General features: G+C 39.6%; 1 protein-coding gene across 8 annotated transcripts in view; it reads right to left on the bottom strand.

Annotated features, from left to right (window-relative positions):
• Window positions 1-20,464, bottom strand: part of FBXW11 (F-box and WD repeat domain containing 11) — a 91,090-nt gene that overhangs the window by 16,586 nt on the left and 54,040 nt on the right. For 5 of the 8 annotated variants that reach the window (XM_069102369.1, XM_069102370.1, XM_069102373.1 and 2 more), the window contains 4 exons: window positions 19,404-19,466; window positions 12,598-12,823; window positions 5,350-5,536; window positions 4,385-4,475 (listed from right to left, as the gene is read on the bottom strand). In XM_069102369.1, the coding sequence (XP_068958470.1) occupies window positions 4,385-4,475; window positions 5,350-5,536; window positions 12,598-12,823; window positions 19,404-19,466 (567 nt within the window). The remainder of the gene's footprint in view (window positions 1-4,384; window positions 4,476-5,349; window positions 5,537-12,597; window positions 12,824-19,403; window positions 19,467-20,464) is intronic. The other 3 variants (XM_069102371.1, XM_069102376.1, XM_069102375.1) reach the window with 1 other exon arrangement.

Here is a 20,464-nt window from a genome sequence, read left to right as displayed (position 1 = left end):
CACCTGGCCGCCCCTAAGCAATTGGGGTTAAGTAACTTGCTCAAGGTTACACGGCCAGGTGTTTCTGGGTGGGTGCTAAGTGTCTGAGCCTGGGATTTGATCTCCAGGTCTTCTCAACACTGGAGCCGGTGCTCTTACTTGCTGTGCTACCTGGCCGCCCCAAGAACAGATGAACTCTTAAGGGCTGCGTCAACTCTGGAACATCAGAAGGTAGATTAATTTCTAAAATTTTGTAAAAAATTCCATAAAACCTGTATTCTTGATAAATACTGCAGGATTAGACGAACTGTTTCAGGAATTTCCAAAAAGGTGGCCATTCTTGGTTTCCTGGATCCTCATCAGAGTATGGGCCACTTCCTCTAAGTATTATCATAGATCTTCAGCTCATTGAGGAATGTGACAACACAGAAGAGAGCTTGGAAAGACCAATCTCCTACGGCAAACAACTAAGGACAGATATCACCCCCTTGTAACTTTCAATGACCATTAGAAATCCTGTTCCATGGTAATTACCACACTGTCAGTGGTTTGACTCTTCAGGATAACAGTTATGTACTTACAATACTACTAAAAGAATACTAATAAACATGTTCTATTATTGACTAATCTCATGACAGAGCCCACAACAGTCAAAGAACTCACTTTGGGGTCCTCAAGGTCACATGCTGGCAGGATATGTAGGTCAGTCAGTGTATAAAACCTGAAAATCATCACTGACTACTCCTTACTAGAGGAACGGAAGGCAAAATACAAGAATAGTTCCAAAAGGCCTTAGGTAGCTATACCATTCTCTACCCATATGCCTTTTAGGCCAGCATTATGACTAAAAATCTTTTAATGCCTAGCCTACATGTCTCTTCCTTCCTTGTTGAGACAACTAGATAAAAATAAGAAATCAAGGCAAAACTGTCCATATTAAGTGACCAGATATGATACTGTCTGTGCTGATACCAACCACAGAGAACATCAGGGCATTTCCATAGTAAGTATGGACTTTAAATGGAAATAATTTGTCATCTAAGTCAGAGAAGAATGTAATAATAGGTCAGATATAGTGGCACATTGTAATTCTGTGGACACCTGCCATTTTGCTTAGATATAATATGGTGTGGCTACTGTGGGAGATTATTTCATGTTTTTGAGAACTTGTAAAATCCCCTTACCCTGTGCAAATTTTCAAAATACTGGGAAATAAGCCATGATACACAGAATATACAGCAGCATTTAAATTGGCAACAGAGTGAAAACAGATGTGTGAGTATGGAGAAATAACATTATTTTTAGAAGCCTAAATACAGCTGAGTGGGTGGGCAACTTTCAGCATTTTCTAACCAGGACAATGTTAATACCAAATTTGCAAACCACAAAAAAGCTCCCCACTTTCACCATATAAAATGTGGTTTACTGAAAGGTGCAAAGCAATGCACTAATATTTCACCTGTGGTTTATTTTAAAGACAAAAGTTTAAATGGTTAACTAATCTGGACAAAAAAAGGTGGGGAACAAGGACTGGAAAGAAGATACACAGGAGAGTGACCCCTGTACCAAAAAAAAGAAAAAATAGGTTCAAGAGGTCATTGATTTGTGCAGTTAAATTAAGAGTCAAAACTCTCCCCAGAACATTCAAAGAATCTAGATCCCAGGGAAGAAAATGGCTGCCACCTTCAGGCAATGTCCTAAAATATTTGGAAAAATTCATTAAGATTCAGAGGCCCTAAGAGTCCATCATGAGTGACAGAAAATCAGTGTTAACTAGAAATGTTAGAAGGAAGTAAAGGCTAAGAAATGGTGCTTGGTGTCCATACTCAGAGCTGGAAAGAGCCTGGGTGATCATCTATGTAAACCCCATTCATGTCCCAAATAAACTGAGTTGGTCATGATGGAAAACACCAGCCCTCTACGGCAGCCTTAAAAGTAAGCTGGTTTCTACTGGGTTGATGTAGGGAAGGAATTCCAGAGCTAAGATTCGCCCTTTTCCGCTTTTTAGAAAGCCAGACTTGGTTCATTATCCTTCCTCCCTCACCGTGAACTGAGGCTAGGAAACATGAGAGAATTTTTAGAAATTTACCAAGCTGAAAAACCAATATAAAGCAAATATGCAACCAAAATAAACAATATAAAACAGAACAAGCAAATAACAAAGCAAGCCAAATCAAAATGCTTCTACGTTTTTAGAGTATTTTCTTTTCTTTTTGAACTAAAACTTGGTTCATTTAAATAAAAATCTCTTATTCAACCAAAGTATCAAGGAAATTAAAAATCATATGCTTTAGAAAAAGACACTTAATATGACTTATAGGCAAGAAATATGCTATACTGTTAACTTCTAACGTTTTGCTTTCTCCATCTCTTAGACATTTTGAACTGATTTTGAAAAAGAGCAAATAACAAGTCTCAGAAGGTGACTTCTCAGTCTTCTGTGGAACACTTGGGTCTGTCTATCTCTGTCTATCCCTATCTGTGTGTCTCTCTCATACACATACAAAAATACATACATACAAACATAATATCATTTACTCAATACCACTTGTCTGAACCAAACAGCCTAATAAAAAATAAGAACATTGCTTTCATTGAACACAAATAAGGGACATTATATACGTAGATTTATCTGAGAAACCAAAGCATAGGAATTATCACTAATTCTATAAGAAAACCAACCCAAAACCACCTGGAGTCACTTTATGGACCACCAGTAGTTGTCCCCAGACTATACTTTAAGAACCACTGGACTAGACCACCATGCTGGTCTAGAGCTCTGTGCAAAGAGGAAATAAGGCAAACTGGGCTCTACCCATAGCTTGGTCTCCTCTCACATCTTGATTGTTTCCTCTGGTAACTTTAAAATGTTATTTCAGCCTGTAGAAACTCACGCAGCTCAAGAGTTTCAGAACCAGTGATGTCTGTCAATCCTGCTTACATGAAAAACTGGGTTGGGCCTATGTTGTACACATGGGGTGAGGGGACTTAATAGCAGTCAAATCACTAAGCTAGTCTAAAGATTTTTCCAGAGAACTTCTGTAGTGACTGGCTTTGACCATCACTCTCATCACAACAATTAAGGGGATAAAAAAGTCAAATGAAATCTGGAAAAACCTCCTAAAGACCGCTTAAGAAAAAAGCATTCTAAAAGAGCAAGAAATATTGTTTCTAATGATTGTGCACATCTTGCACAGATGGAAAATGCCTGTCAACGGCAACAAAGGGGGAAAAGGTGGGAAAGGGGGACCTGCTGAATCAACCAAAGATGAAAAGTTATCATTCGTGTCTTGGCTATTAATACTGTCGGTGCTTCTTTCCTGGGTCTGACTCTGAAACCAGATGAATTCATTCTTAAAATTTTATTACTGGCATGGTAAAGGTTTATAAACATTTAGCCCCCATTTAAAAGTTACTTTATAATTGATCACTCAAGTGGCAAAATATTCAAGACAAGGATTTGTATCTTAATTTTATTCCAGGAACACTCATATTTACCGTAACGGAATGATTCCATTAGTTCACATCTGCCTTAAAAGCCTCAAAAAACACATGTTACTCCATTAATGAATTTTGGCCCAATAACTTTTATGTCCATCACCTGGGGGAGAGGATTACTTCACAGTTGGGAAACTGAGCATAACTTTATGGGTGATACTGCATCGCCTGACTGAGGCCAAGCTTCTCTGCCAGGGAGGAAATGCTGAAAGAACCCTGACCTGCCAAGAACACATGTGAACGAGTTAATGAGAAAAGGCTGCACACTTCTTTCCCAGTTCAAGGAAACGAACCCTACCTAATTAGAACACATGAGCAATATCAAACGTCTTCAATGTTTCATGTCAAGTTTACAGAGTCTTCCCACTTTGGGTAAATTATGCTCAAATAACTGAAAGGTCTATGTGTTATGAGCACTCTTTAAAACCCACTTTGCAATAGCTTGGAATCACATTTGAGTCATTTCCATGAAAAAAAAATGAGAGAAATTTAAAGAAGAAGCTGTGACTTTTTCCTCTGGCTCATGAAAAACCACTCCATTACATGAATGGCTTGGAAATTTAAAATTATGTTCTTACCTAGAAAAGGCACACCCGGGAAAATCTGATTTTGTGAAGCATTACTAAATGTGAAGAAACAGTTGGTTCTGTAAAGCCTGTCACAACTTATGAAAGCAAAATAAAAAATCACTTTACATTACAGAAATGCTAAACTATCTTTTAATTTAACTCTGGGGAATGGTGGCAGGCCACATTATGTTGGACACATTTTATTAAGAAGCCTGAATAAGCTACCTGCTATCTCCATAATTATAATATAACACACAATAAAAGAATACATCAAAAGAACCATCTGAAACCAGGATACTAATAGCCCATAAAGCAGGAAAAAAAAATCATAGAATTACCTCTATATCCTGGATAATCTTTGGGTACAGTGACCTATAAAATGAATTGGGAGGGCCATCTGTGGGTCTGTTTTTAAACAGGTACTGATCCCTAGTAAACAAACAAAATAGATATCACATTTTTTTGCATACAACATGTATCATAAAGTAACTAGAGCTTTATTGATATTAATATTAGTATTATCATAAAAAGTTATACTATTCTAACAATTACAAAGCAGAAGTTAAAAAAAAATCTTGCAAACTAATTATTTTTACACACAGAACTTTCTGAAAAAACTCCTTTTCCTTTTTTCTGGGTGTACCTATTCTACAAATACACTGGTCAAGACATTTCCCCTAATAACCTTTTTGAATCAGAGACTACAAAAAGAGCTGTGTGGATCAGAGAACCTGGCTGTGAAATTCGTGATATTACTTCAGGCCAGGGAAATGTGGAAATTACTCAACCAAATTCTGGCTTTTTGTGCTTAACTGGGCAAAGGACTTAAAATTCACTGATAAACCCAAAACCTCATACAAATCAGTGATTTCTCCCTCCACACCTGTGTTCTCACAATTCTCTTTCCCCTTCTGGCCCAATTCTGAACCACAACCAATAAATTACAAAATGTAGTGATCTGGCTTCTGCTTCTTTGCCCTAATTTTGAGGAAAGGGTGCTACTGATTTCTCTTCCCTAAAAGAGTCAGCAAAACACTCCATGAAGTGTCAGTAAAGAGCTAAGTAACTGAAAGTTGGTTCTTTCATTCAAATGATACTAAATATTAAGACTAAAAGGCAGATGAATTTTAAGTGTTAAAAAAAAAACTGATGAAAGTATACGCTAAACCCAACTATTACCTTTGCTAATTCACAATTTCACTTTGCTTAAACAAGGCATCCAATTTTACAGATATTTTCTTGGAGAGTAGTATGTAGGCAATGTTTGCTCAGAACCCAAATAGTCTTTGCTGCAGAAACTCACCATGCTCTTCTCTCTGAAAGTCCCTTCCAGAGTGGATCAGTCCGTACCATCCTTTCAATCAATTTCTTCCAAAGCATTCCTTCAGAGATCACGCGCTGCCATTCTTTACACACCAGTTCTGCTGCACACAGAGATCTAGCATCCAGGTAAGAGAGGATGTTTTCTGCTATGTGATCTAAGCCTTGCTCTACAGAACACAAGAAAGAAGATGAGAAAACAGAAAAGGCATAAATGTGTTGGTTTTGTTTGTTTTTAGTAATGATGACTAAAACCTTGGGAGTGTTAGTTGCATGTTCTCATAGTTTTAAAAAAAAAAAGGAATAAATAAATCTGGCTCAAATCACAATGGAGGAACAAGACCAGAACCCTATTATGGGCAGTAGAGGGAGATCCCACCCAGGAAGACCAGGCAAGGGGAAGACTTTTTTTCTCTTAACTTCCCTCCTTAATCCCATCTTGGCCCAGGCCATCCCAGAACCTATCCAAGCAGCTGGATTGCTCACATGGTTTGGAGAGATGGGAATCACCAACTTAATTCTCTCTAGTAAGAAGGAGGACCACGGGATACAGACATCATCGAGTTACCAATATAACCTAAGAAAACTCGTACCTTATCATCTGCATCTTAACTGCCCCCTAGGACTTCCAAGTTTCTTCTCTGTCATGCTGCTGAACATTTTTATATGCTTTCTCTCCCATTTAGGGAGTGAGCTTCTTGAGAGCAGGGGTTTTCTAGGTTTTACTATTTTTATCCTCGGAGCTTAGGACATTAATTGCTTAATAAATACTTTTTCATTCATTCATTAACTTGTTCCTTCATTCATTAATACCTAAGGGGCACAAAACTATAAGGAAAGTCAGCCAAGATGTCTGGATAGTTGAAATCCCTCAATGCTATTCTATCTTGCCTCAATGCCAGTTTTTTAAAATAAGTAAAAATACTGCCCCAAACCTCCCTCTAACTTGGGCATAGGAGTTGTGCTCTTAATCTCATTCTGGCTCCTCTCCCTTTTTATCAATGTTTTTCACCATGGCAAACCAAAAATCTGAAGGTGGAAAAATGATGCCTTGAAGCACGGTATTTGCTACTCTCCACTTCAATGAGTTTTTTTCTAGAAATAATGTCCTTCCATTAGATTTGCTTTGAGTCTTGCCCCTTCAGATCTCAGTGATTCCTATAATATTCTATTTATCTTTTGAAAAACGATTTATCTTGCATTGCAATTTCAAGCTCACTGTGGTAAGAATACTGTGTGCATATATAACAAATGTATTCTTTAAGTAACTGTTTCTGTTCTTTATTATTTTCTCTTGAAAATGAGTGGACTTCTCTTCCACTATGACGTATTTTCTAGGTCACACATCCTTTTGCACTTATTTATGGCTTTGTCTCTGGATACTTCTCCCTGTCTCTTAAAATTTCATTTTAAAGCCATCTTGAATAGGCTTGTAGTTCTGCAAACATGTTTTCCCCACACTTTATCTCTTGCCGAGGAAGTACAATGTTCTGCAACTGAAAGTTAATGGTCTAGACAAGAAAAACCTATCTTTTCACACTCCTCAGATTCCCCATTTATTAAGAGCCTACTTTGTGCCAGACACTGCGCTAAGCAATGCAGATACGAAGAAAGGTCAAAGACAGTCCTTGCTTTCAAGGAGCTCACAGTCTAATGGGGGAGGTAACATGCAAAAAAATTTATGTACAAAAATGGTATATATACACATAAATTGAAAATAATCAGCAGAGGAAAGGCACTAGAATGAAAAGGGATCCAGAAAGCTTTCCTCTGAGATTCTGGCTAGGACTTGAAGGAGGCCAGAGAAACCAGGCGTCAAAAATGAGGAGGGAGAGAGCTCGCTAGGCATGGTAGACAGTCAAAGAAAATGCCCAGAAACAGGAGACAGATTGACCTGTGTGAAGATCAGGAAGGAGGCCAGTGTCCTTGGATCAAAGAGTACATGGTACAGAGTAGGGCAGAAGGGGACTGGAAAGGTGGCGGCAGGTTATGAAGGGCTTCGAGGTCCAAAGAGAGGATTATTTATTTGATTTTTTAATTCCTTTCCAGAAGATCGGAAATTCTGGGGGTTTACTGAGCAGGAAGGTCACATGGTCAGACCTGTGCTTTAGAAAAATCACTTTGATAAATCAAATGGGGTGAAGAGAGACTTGTGGAAGGCAGAGCCACCAGCAGGCTATTGAAATAGTGCAGGTGATGAGGGCCTGCCCCATATGGCAGCACTATCAGAGGCAAGAAGGGGGTTTATGCAGAGATGGCAAGGAGAGTGAAGGTAAAATCAAATATTAATTTTGTCTTTGTATTCTAAGTGCTTCGATTGTGTTTGGAACAGAGAAAGTGCTTAATGTTTGATGGATGAATGAATAATCGAATGACTAGCCCACAGAACAATAAAACCATTTGATAGGTACTGCTACTATGTAAAATGAATCTTATTACTCATTACCTTTCCTCTCCCTCCTTAACCTTTGCAATCTGGATTCCAACCTTATCATTCAACTGCAATTACTCTCTCCAAAATTCTCAAAGATCTCTTCCTGCCAAAGCTCATGTTCTTTTCAAAGGTCTTCATTCTTCTTGCCCTTTTTGTTGTATTTGATGCCGTTGGCCAGCAAGCAGGGATAACTGCATTTTTTGTATTTGCATCCCCGGTGCCTAGCACAGTGTCTGGAACATAGCAGGCCCCTGTGGATGAATACTCTCACCCCTGCTCCAAGCACACCTAGGCTTATGGGAGACAATGTTTAGTCTAGGGGGGGAGAGGGCAAGGGTAACAAGGGTATTCTTCAAGACAAAATCAGACCATATTTTTGGCAATACAAGAATCGGGTACGGATTCAATGGGCAGCATTTGGAAATAGTAAGGCTATATAGCTACAGAAAGTGGCATTTTTCCTGCCAAATCTATTGTTGGGTTGTTTTGGGGGTTTTTGCAGCTTTCATAAACTACATTTAATTTGCAGACATCTAATGCCTGTAGAAACTCCCTAAAAAGGCATAAAGACATAAAATAGCTTATGAAGCTGCACCATGAAATAAACTGAATAAAAACCTAAGAAAGAAATTCAGTACTTGCATTTCTCTGTTCAGCTCCTATAAAGAGTTTACTAATGGAACCCTTACCAATGAAATGGCATTAACTGCTCAGCATTCTACTTTGTGGGGCAACATGCTGGGTGGATAGGGGAAGAAACTGTGGGGAAATGGCTGAAATGTGTTCCATGTGAAAGGGTGCATGTAGCAGACCCCCTGGGTCAAAAGGGTGACTTCCCACACTAGGCGAAGAGATCTTTGTCACATTAATAGGTCATATCACACAGGAGGAGTTCCTGTGTGAGAAAAGATCATCCTAGCAACAATGGCAAGCTCCTTCAGAGTGAATAGGTACTGCTTTTTACTGTCTTCTTGGAGTGGAGTCTGTATCCCTTCATATGGGAACAAAATATTTATGTTTGGTGTAGGGTCGAAACCACCCAGTCCCAAAGTAGAATAGCTGTCCCACAAGCCATCCTGGGAAACCTTCATGGCCCCACTGATCTAACCAGAGGGGCCTGACAGTTCTGCTGCCATTGTGTTCTCCCAGATTCATTCTGTCTTGTGGAGTGGGGTTGTGCCCCAGGTGGGCAGTGCCCAATTTGCCTGTAATAAAAACCCTTTGAGGTGCTAAAATTAAGCACTTTCCTAAGTAACAACATCTGGCACTCATTACTATGTCATTCTTTTTTTTCCCCCCAAGGCAACAAGATGACAGCATCATGGCCTGGGAAAATCAGGCAGCAATACCATGTAAGATGCTGAAGAAGTGCTGCTGTTGCTGATTACTGGCACCAGATGAAGGTTTGGAAGAAATTCAATAATAAATTAAAACAATTAAAATGCAAAGATTTCAAAGCTTAATATGTAAATAACACTGTGTCAAAATGAAACTCAAATGGGTAATGTCAGTTCAATGCCCTTGACTAAAGCTAGGTATAAAGCAGCTGCTTAGATCATACAATTACAAAAAAATTTATTATTTTAGAAACACATTTCAAAGAACTTTGGTGGAGTGCTGCACTGCAGAAAGCAGCTTCAAAGACACCCTCTGCCCTCCCTGCCCCGTGCCTCAGTCCCCGCCCCCTCCCCCCTTCTCAGACACTTTAAAAGGCATCTTGCTATAGTCATCTTGCTGTGAAATTCAAAATTGGGAACACTCTAAACTTAACATAAATGTGTTCAAATAGCAACACTCTATTGTTAGATCCATTTAAACCTGGAATAAATTAACCCAAGAATTAAGGGGAAGGCATAAAGGTACTCAAGCCAAAAACCCCACCATTTCTTTCTATCAAATAACAAGTACAAACGGTTGAGAATCATCATCGAAAACACAGCAACATACCTCTCTGAAGCTGCAATAAATCAGTACGGAAAATACTAGGCAAGCAATTACAAACAGCCCAGCAATAAATCTCATTACCTCTGGAGAACCAGGTGTTTCTTTCCTCCACTAACTGGCCCTGGACCCCACCCCCCCTCCCACTGCTCTGACTCTTCCATATCTCCCACTCCCCCTTGCTCCATCCCGTCTTAAGCAGAGCCCTGACATCTGCTTTCTATCCCTCCTCTGGATTAAGGCAGAAGGATAAGACAGTGGCTAGGTGGGTCAGTAATTTTAAGATCCTTTCTTTGCTGATATACACAAATTGAGTAATTTGTGTGCAAAACCTTATCACCTCTATTTAAAGTATAATCTGCCTCTATTTCAAATGGCATACATTTTTCTTTTAACAACAGTTCTTGCTAACCACAAACTTAGCCTGCAGAAATTGACATTGCAGACTAAACATTTACCATGATTTTAAGAAAGGCGTACCATAATTATCGCTTCTCCACCAAACCAAAAGGGAGCCAGAGACCACAAACATTTTCCATTCTCCCTGTACTGACAGGTATGATATTCAGACTGAGAATTAACAAGCCAAAGCTATGAGGATCATTTATATAAAATTAATCATTTTCACAATAAAAAGTCTAGGTTTCATATCCATTTCAATAAACTTTAAATTCAAGTTTGAGATTTGTCAGTAAAATCTAAAAATCACAGTGGGATAAAGATTAGCAAATCCCCCAACACGATGTTAAACACAAATATGAACATACACATGGACATATTTTTCCCCCTAATATTTTTAAGGCATGGTCTTGTACCAGGGCCAAAACTGTACTAAAGAAATAATGCCAGCTTTAATCCAAGTCTACTAGACACTAACACGATCAACTTGGCCCGCTTGTCCTCCACAATTAGATACATATGTGCACCATATATTGATGTATATACATACATATATCTTCAGATCAAATCCTATTAAAACAAATGCCATTACAACAAAAACATCTGCATAATGAAAAGATTTCCAGTCCTTATCCAAAGGCCCATTTATTTCCAGTATCCAACACCACAAACTTCCAATTCAACAAAAGGATCTGGACAGTGCCTTGGCGTTACAATGGAACTTGACCCCTGTGCAATGACATTTACTATACTTACACACATAGCCACAGGTTCATCCGTGCTGCGTCTCTTAGAGACAATCCCTGAGAAGCGACCACCTCTAAATCTGTACTGGGCACGCACTAGGCTAACCGCAACACTGCCACCTTGTGGAGGCCTAATAAATGCAGGCTGTGTCACCCTTTAACCCAAATCTGGAAAAGTCAAACAATTTAACTTTGCCCAAAGCAGGAAAAGGCACAACCTTGAATAACAGCTGGCCCATCAAATTCTAGCAGACTCTACCTTCCCCTTACAGTAGAAGGTTAGGGAGGGTAAGGGAAGGAGCAGAGGAAAAAGGTCACACAGTCTGCTTTTCCAGGGAAGGAAGAAATGGGGCAAGGAGCACTGTGTTTTAACAAAAGGAGCAACGAGTATTTTTACTGAAATCTGTTAGAAGGAGAAAGGGTTTGGAAATCCAAGAGTCAGCATATTGTGAGACAAGCCAGAGTTAGGGCCTACAGGCCTTAGGGTTAGCTGTCCCAGGAGCCTACTGAAGAGAACCTTGCTCTAGCACTCGTGCTAAGTGCCCCGGGCCCGAGTCCAGGTGTCCTAAGGACCACGGACAGCTAGACTATCCGCACTGGCAAGTGGACTCTAAATACAATACAATACAATTCAATACAATACAATACAATACATATATATAAAACACCAGTTGTGAAAGCAAGGGGCTAACCAGAATAACGCAGTCTTTGCCTCAGGTATAATTGCTCCACTGGCCCCAGCCTTGCGATGGAAGCTGCAGGTTTACTTTATGCATAGATCAATAGTGCTCCTGTCCTGAATCTTTCAGCCTGATGCTTCAGCCTCTGAAGCAACATAAGGTGCTCAAAGAAACTGATCCAAGTGAAATTAAAGTGAAGAAGGTTCGAGGACTATGTGCACACAAATTCACTGGAGCCCTTATCAAGGAAGCTCTTGAACTTTTACATGGAAATAAGCATCCTGAACTTTGGGATCATTCTGAGAAGTCCAGACAAGTGGCTGAGAGAAACCTGTCACTAAATCACAACTTTCAAGCCCAAATTCTGATGCAGTACATCTGGAGACATCAGGACTTGTTGTGTGCATGTGTTTGCATATGGGTCTGTTTTCACTGGTGTGAAAACTATCTCCCAATGCATATTTGCAATCTGCAAAGGACACTAACCTATACAAAGTTGCCTGGGGTCTCATGAGGTTAAATGACTTGCTCATCATTAAGGAGCTAGTAGGGGCAGGGCCGCTAGGTGGCACAAATATGCTAGGCCCAGAGTCAGGAAGACAACTTCTTGAGTTCAAATCTGGCCTCAGACACTTTACTAGTTGTGTGACCCTGGGCAAGTCACTTAACTCTGTTTGCCTCAGTTTCCTCATTTATAAAGTGAACTAGAGAAGCAAATGGTAAACCATCATTGCCAAGTAAACCCCAAATAGGGTCACCAAAGGTTGGACACAACAACAATAAATAATTGCCAAATGGTTCAGGAGCTTCGGATATTATATGGTTCATAGTTAATCATAGATAAAATTACCTAAAATACACTGTATATTTTGCTTGATTTAAATTTCTCTAATTTTTCACATCTTAAAATATAAATGTAAACAACATTAAAACAACTGGGAAAGTTTTTAACACTCACACTGCAAAACACAGAGAACTCCACCTCCTGGTTCAAGAGAGAGAGAGAGAGAGTTAGATATACATATATTTACCTGGTAAAGCAGTGATGAAGTCCCGCTGCAACATGGGCTTCAGATAAGAGTTAATATGTCCATGCTGGTAATGACACATTCGTGAAATCAGATGCTCCACAAATTCAACCTGATCTGATTCAGACCACTGGTCAAAATACTTAATACACAAGTCCTTCTCTTTTTGGTAATTTCCTTCAGATGGTCGCTTCCTGGAGACTATCACAGATGATGTTCCATTACTTATCTAGTTTAGAAAAACAAAAATCATCACAATGAGTAAATTGCCAGTTAAGTTTGAAGCAATTTTTCTCATATGACCTAAATTATTTCAAAGAACAAGCAAACACATACACATCCATCCCTCAACTTACTAAAATGAATAGTGTATCCAAAAACTTGTGAGGAAATTCTGTAAATCCTGAGCTAAAATACCACGAATACTTATATAACAGCTTCAAGTGAATGAATCAAAAAGCATAAAAGGGCTTACTAAGTGCCAAGCAGGTACTAAGCCAGAGGCCTACAAAGGCAGGTTAGATGTAAAAGGGGGAAAGAATAGAGAGGGGAGTGGGAGCCGGGGAGAGGCAGTTGGTTAGGCACCAAAGGAGAATAGATCAACAAACCCCATCCGTGCTCTAATTATGCTTCATCAATCTAGTTGTAAACACCAGGAGCTTAAAAGCCTCCCACCACCCTCTGGCCAGAACCTTTTTCAGGAGGCAGAAAGGGAAGAGGGGAAGAAGGGAGGACAGAAAACAAATCCTATGGTCTGAGAAGACACAGCCCCAGCCCTTGGGGAATATCTGAGACTGAGAGGAAAACTGGGAGAAAAAAAAACCATCTCACACAGAATGGTGTGATATAGACCCAGTATGTATGCATGTATCTATGTATGTGTGTGTATATGTGTATTCACATATATGCAAGTGTATGCGTGTATGTGTGTACACACACTCTTACTGTATGCTCACAGGCAGAAATTAGGAAATCCTAGAGGTCTGTCTACCAAAAACGATTCATTCCCCAACAATAGCAATTTATTAATTATAGCAAAATAATTGTTTACAAGTTGAAATTAAAAGATGATAAAACAATCTGGTCATTATATTAAGAATTAAAAGTCAGGCATTCATAAATCAAGCTATGGATATATATATAAACATATCTAAAAATAATTAAATACTTATTCAGACGTAGATTGGAGCACTGGGCCTAGAGTTTACTAAGCTCTAAGTTCATATTGGGCATCAGACATTAGCTAGGTAATCCTAGGCAAATCACTTAACCTCTGGTTGCGTGTGTGTGTGTGTGTGTGTGTGTGTGTGTGTGTGTGTGTGTGTGAAGCCCTTCACATACTGCCTGCCATGTAGGAGCTATATAAATAGGTGCTGGACTTTAGGGACCCCTGAATTCAAAATTTCTTCAGTTATCACTTGTGTGACCCTCAGCAAGTCAGTTATTGTTAGGATCAAGTGGAATCATATAGGCAAAGTGCTCTGCAAAATGTATAGAAATGTTAGCCATTACACCCAAGACCACAAAACCAGTAAGCACCTACTACAGAGATCCGAATTTGGTTCTTCTGACTCCAAAGCCAGGCCCCTTTTCACCATACGTCACTGCTTTTCCAAACTGACCTTGTATGTAGGACTCAAAGCTATGCCAGAAATTCCCATAAGATTAAGCCTAACATCTTAACTACTTAGTCAAGTCTACACACCTGGCTTTTCCTATATTCTAGCCTTTGTTCAGTTCACCTTATTAACCATTTCTATGACCTCGAACAACTGTGTTCAGCTGTATGGGGTCTCAGTTTCCTTACAAGTAAAATAAAGAGATCAGACTAGATAATGCCCAAGTTCCCTTTCTAGTTCTAAATCCTATGAAGTTTATATGACTCTACAAGTGCACTGGATCCCATTCCTTTCTGCCTTCTCCAGCAGACTGCATCCTGAATCAATCCTCTATCACTAGTGGCAAGTGTGAGTAGAAGCTGGGCCTGGAGACAGGACGATTGGGGTTCAAATCCAGTCTCAGACACTTATGAGCTATATTCGGGATAGTCACTTAACCTGTTTGCTTTAGTTTCTTAAACTGTAAAAGGGAGAGAATGGCACCTTTTGTTGTGAGTGCTTAGCACTGGGCCTGTTATACAGTAAATTGCTAGATAAATGTACATTCCCCATCCCTATCCACCCACCTCTGTCTCCACTCAAATTTTTCAACCATCTTCTAATCTTTCAAAAGAAAATAAAACCTTCACTAACCTCTAACTCCCTTCAGGGTAGGATCCTTTAACCCTCCTTTCTCAGCAGGAACTCCTAGAAGAAGCTGGGCCTATACTCACTGCTTTCATCTCCTTTCCTCTTGCTGGCTCGCTCCTCAACTCTTTACTACTTCATCATGGTTCTACTTCATCCCTCAACTAAAACTCCTCCCTCCAAAGTAACCCATGATACCCAGCACTTTGTGCTAAACCTGGCACACAGTAGGTACTTAATAAATGCTAGCTGACAAACTCAAATGCCAGATCTGTTAAGTCTTTTCTCAGGCTTCCTCCTTCCCCACCTACTCTTTCTTCCAAGATTACTATCTCTTCTCTACCAGACACGGCCCCCTCTACCTTCTAAAGCATGCCTGACTACTTCTTCTCTGGGTGTTTGCCAAGGTCAAGTCCCAGACCTTCTTTCCACCTCTCTCTATACTCTCTCCCTTGGTGATCTCATCAGCCCCCAGAAGTTACATAACTATAGGTCCAGCTCTAGTCTCTAGCTCCAGGGAGCCAAATTCCTGAACATTTCAAATGGGATGGCCCAGAGATATTTCAAACTAGACATACCCAAAACTGAACTCATTATCCTCCCCCCACATCTGACTTTCTTCCAGATTATACTAAGGCACTTCCACCCTTTCAGTCTTCCAGGTAACCTCAGCATCAGCCCCTTCACTATTTCACACATTCAGCCAGTTGCCCAATTATGCCATTTCTACCCTCATGACCTATGTGGCTTCCAACTCCTCTCCAGCCTCCACAGCTACTACCTTATCACCTCTCCTTGGAGGAGCAATATCCTCCTATTTAGTCTCTCCTGTCTCTATTCCATTCTACACCGTGCTGCCAAAGGCACTGTCCTTAAATCCTGTCTCACCATGTGACTTACCCTCCTACCGTGTTTCCCCGATAATAAGACACTGTCTTATTATTTTTTTTTTTTGGACAGAAAAACACCACAGGGCTTATTTTCAGGGGAGGGCTTATTTTAATGAACATTGACAGCAATTTTAATAAACAGGTAAATGTGAACAAAAAATTTACCTTTATTCAATAAGCAAATCACTGGGGAAGAACAGGATGACAGCGCTCACTGCTGCAGCTCTGACTGGATGCAGCTTGGAGCGCGGCGTGCATTTCACCTGGGGGGGGACGGGGACGGTGTATACAGAGGGTACCGTAATGTAGCGTGTAGCATGTAGCGCAGGGGATCATCTTCACTACAGTAGCAATCTCAATAGGGCTTATTTTCGGGAGGGGTTATTTTAGAGGGATCTTACACAGTAAGGGGAGGACTTATTTTCAGGATAGGTCTTATTATCGGGGAAACACGGTAAAGCAATTCCAGTGTCTTCTTATTGGCTCTAAGATAAAATACAGATTCCTCTGTTTAGCTTTTTTCTCACACACACTCACACACACACACACACACACTCTCTCTCTCTCTCTCTCTCTCTCTCTCTCTCTCTCTCTCTCTCTCCCTCTCTCTCTCTCTCCCTCTCTCCCTCCTATGCCTCTCTGCACTGGCAGACCCACATGACTGGAATGCACTCCCTCCTCACCTCCAGCTTTAAGAGTCTATTCTGCATGAAGCCTCTCCTGCCACCCCAACCTCCCACTGCCAAGTACTGGTGCTCTCCCTGCCCCTAAACTACTATGAGTGACCTCTCCCTCCCCTCTTGTTTGTATTTACTTATTCACTTAATAGCTTGTGTGTGTGTATGTGCACACATGCATATATGTGTGTGTGTGTGTGTATGTATTCACTTCATGTTTATGCTGTGCATATTTATATATGTGCTTGTCTCACTAAAATGCAAGCCCTTTGTAAGCTGGGATTGCTTCTTTGGCACTCACATCCCCTGTGCCTGCTGCTTAGTAAATGCTGACATTAACTGGTGATAGAAGCTACTAAACAACTTTGGAGGAGATTTTAGTAGCCACTAACTAGAAATACTTGGATAAAATCATTAGTGTTACAAGAATTTTAATATTTTGGGGCGGCCAGGTAGCACAGTGAGTAAGAGCACCGGCTCCAGTGTCAGGACGACCTGGAGATCGAATCCCGGGCTCAGACACTTAGCACCCACCCAGAAACACCTGGCCGTGTAACCTTGAGCAAGTTACTTAACCCTGATTGCTTTAAAAAAAAAAAAAAAAGAATTTTAAATAAGCATTTCTGTATTTGAACTGCTGAATCAAAATACTTGTCTAATTTATAAATAAAGAGATATAAATTTCAAATTGTAATTGTTGCTAATACTGTATTGAACCTTTCTGAACTTTTGTGTGGAAATATAGATCCAATATTCTTTCCAAACATAGGGAAATTGGGGTTAAGTGACTTGCCCAAGGTCACATGGCTAGTTTTGTGTTAAGTGTATGAAGCTGGTTTTGAACTCAGGTCCTCCTGACTCCAGTGCCAATGCTCTATGCACTGTGCCACCTAGCCGCCCCATTTCCAAACATTAAAAAAAAAATCCTGAAGTCAACTGCTTTTCTACAAGTATATATGAACTATTTCCCCTTCCCCCAAATCTCAATTATTTATTTCAGAACATGAGGAGGAACATAAAATTTTATAGAGACCTAGAGTTTCCTTTAGGTATTAGGACTTATACCAACTAATTTAAATATCATGTCCAGAAAGACCCTAAAGGGATTAACAAGTCTATCTTCTTGTTTCTATTAAAGAGGAGTGCATTTAAATCATCCCAGAGAGGAGATATCTGCTATGTGGAAAGTGGAATATCCACATCTCTGTTAAAGACAGTCAAAGGAGATTCATAAACCTACACTACACTGATAAATGTATATGCCTAGCCTTATAATCACGAGTTTCCATCTGGTACCGGATGCAGTGGTCTCCAATAAATCAGAGGATGCATTGTTGTATTACGGAAGGAGCAATCAATGGACTTGGTGACAGGAAATTCATGGGTTTGAATATCAGCCTCTGGTACCTACTTATAAAAATCACTTTAATTCCCTGAGTCTAGCTTTCTCCATATATAAAAGGGGGATAATTATACTTCATATGACCTGCCTCCCAGGCTTGTTGGAATTCTGAAAGTGGTTTGCATATATGAATTATTTTTCATCATTATTATTAGGGTTACCTCGAGAACCATGTTTGGCTGTATGAGGACATTTCTCTCACTGTAGAATTTATGGAATTATGGAATTTATTACAGAGACACTTCTAATACTATATTACAACCTATAGATTTTATTTTCCTTCCCTTGGATGAGGGAAGGAAGGACTCAATGGCACCACCAGAGGGTAGCATGGAGCTGATAATTAAAATCTTTTGTGCTGTGAACTTAAAGGATAGCTAAGCCTCATTTTTCGAAAACTCACTCTAAAATAAGATAGGTGAGAAAATCACTGAGGTCCCTTGTGCTCTTAGAATGTTTTTGTGCTTGTTAGCCATTTTACTAGCTGAGTAAGAGTTAAAATGATAGAAACCACCGTCAACTGAAAGACCAAGCAGAAATGACAATAAAATAGTTCTGAAATTACAATATAAAAATAAGGGAAAAGAATTTTCAGGAATATCAAATCCGGATTTTTCCACTTCATTTGGAGTCAGAAAGACCTGAGTTCAAATTCTGGCTTTCCTACTGACCATGTTGTGGCCTTGTGCAAGTTATCTGACATTATCTAAAAAATGCAAGGGGAGGACATGAAGACTCCTTGTCCTCTGTGCCCCTGAAATTTCTGTTACCCTGTAATCTTTCCACCAGCTGTGTTGGTGGATTACTCCAGCTTATTTCCCACATTTTATATCTACATCTATACCTACTTCCACAGAATTCCTGCCGGTTTAAAAAATAATCAAATTTTGTATGAAAGTCTGTCATCGTGCTACATTGCTACAAATCTGCTTTCCTCATTTAAATTGTACAGAGTTCAGAATTCTTTTATTGCTAATCTTATTCATGATGAAAGATATTGTTTGTGTAAAAATGGGAGCATGAGCTAGGAATTCCAGTAACATGGGACTTCACAACAAAGTCTCCTTCATTCACATTGGAGTCAGAAACCTCTTTAGCTCAGAGTCATGACCAAAGCAATGTCCAAGAGTTTTACCGGCACAAACGAGGAAACTTCAAACAAGGAATAGGAAGAAAAATATAAAAAGAAAGGGAATGAGGATCACAGAGGAAGAAGACAGAAGGAGGAAGAGAAATGTGGTAAGTCAGTAGCCAAATACCACTGCTAATCAACTTTTGGTGGCTCTTGTGACTGTATTTGATTTTTAAAAGATCTATGAGGAAAAAAAATTAAAAAAAAAAAAGATCTATGAACAGAATATCTGAGGCTATTACCAGTTAGACTGCTGAAAAACTCCAAAGAGTTCTTAACTGATCCTTAAATAGGATGACAGATTCAGAAACGGACAGAGATCACCTAATCCAATCCCCTCCTTTTCCTAAACAAATGGGAATTTGGATATTCTCTTAAAATGGTAGAGTACAATGCAGAGAAAGAAAAGTAAAAAAAAAAAAAGGCTCAATTCACTATCTCATCTGTAAGCATTTCTCCTACCTGCCATAGTGTATTTTTCTTTGGGGACTCATCTTCATTCTGATCCTCCATAACTGACGTGTTCTAAGGGAGAAAAAGGTTATTTTGATTATGCTGAATTTTTCAATTCTAGACAGCTACTCATATCTACCAAGTAATTAATTTAAAAAAAACACACACAACTAAAATCAACAAGCATTTCTACACCCTTTACCAAAAAATATAAAGACAGCCAATTTGCCATTGCATAATCAGTTTGCAGCTTAACACATGCCATCCAGCTTGGGGTTGGAGAATGGGTGGGCAGGTTTGGGAGGCATGCTCTCTTTTTCAGCATTCCTGGGCTGGCAGTTCTATCACCCAAACAGGCACACACTCTTTTCAAGACTGAGCATGCTCAATTGACAGTAGATTGGGGAAGGGAGGGAGTTTTTTTCTTAATTATAAATGAATGCCTCTATTTCTGAGAGGAGTCCTCAGTGCTGCTCAGACTTTTACAGGCAGCAGCTAGATGACTCAGTGGATAGTCCTTCCTGAATCTGACTCCTACCTCAGACTTTTACTGGTTGTATGAGCCTGGGAAAGCCATTTAAGTTCTTAACCTCAGCTCCTTCATCTCTAAAAAGAGTATAATAATATCACCTATCTCACAGGATTGTTATGAGGATTAAGTAAAATAGCAAGTTACAAATCTTATTTGTAAGAAACTATTATTATATATTATCTGTGATTTCTGATCATCCAAATCTATCTGCCCAGTAACTGGAAATGACAGTACATTTTGGAGTCCCTTTTTTGATCAGTCTTGTTTCCTGAGAAATAGGTATTACCACAGGGTAGGAACTATGTTCTTTTTTTTTTTTGTCTAACAAGCACTGGGGGAGAGGGGAGAGAAAGGGGTCAAATCCTTATTGGTACAGATAATGATAAGTTGGCTGAATACATAGGCGTCAACCAATAACAGTCTGGTTTATTTACAAGAAAAATAATATTAGCTCTATAATGTAATACTATACAATTGTGATAAGGCCCTCAGAATCATTAGGGACCTGAATAAAGTATTGAAGATGGGAAAGCTGGCC

Source organism: Petaurus breviceps, unplaced genomic scaffold (genome assembly GCF_028583685.1).
Source record: "Petaurus breviceps papuanus isolate PSGF00001 unplaced genomic scaffold, PetGlider_PUasm1.0 551, whole genome shotgun sequence".
Classification (NCBI taxonomy): Eukaryota; Metazoa; Chordata; class Mammalia; order Diprotodontia; family Petauridae; genus Petaurus; species Petaurus breviceps.
This window is presented reverse-complemented; position numbering and strand designations above follow the sequence as displayed.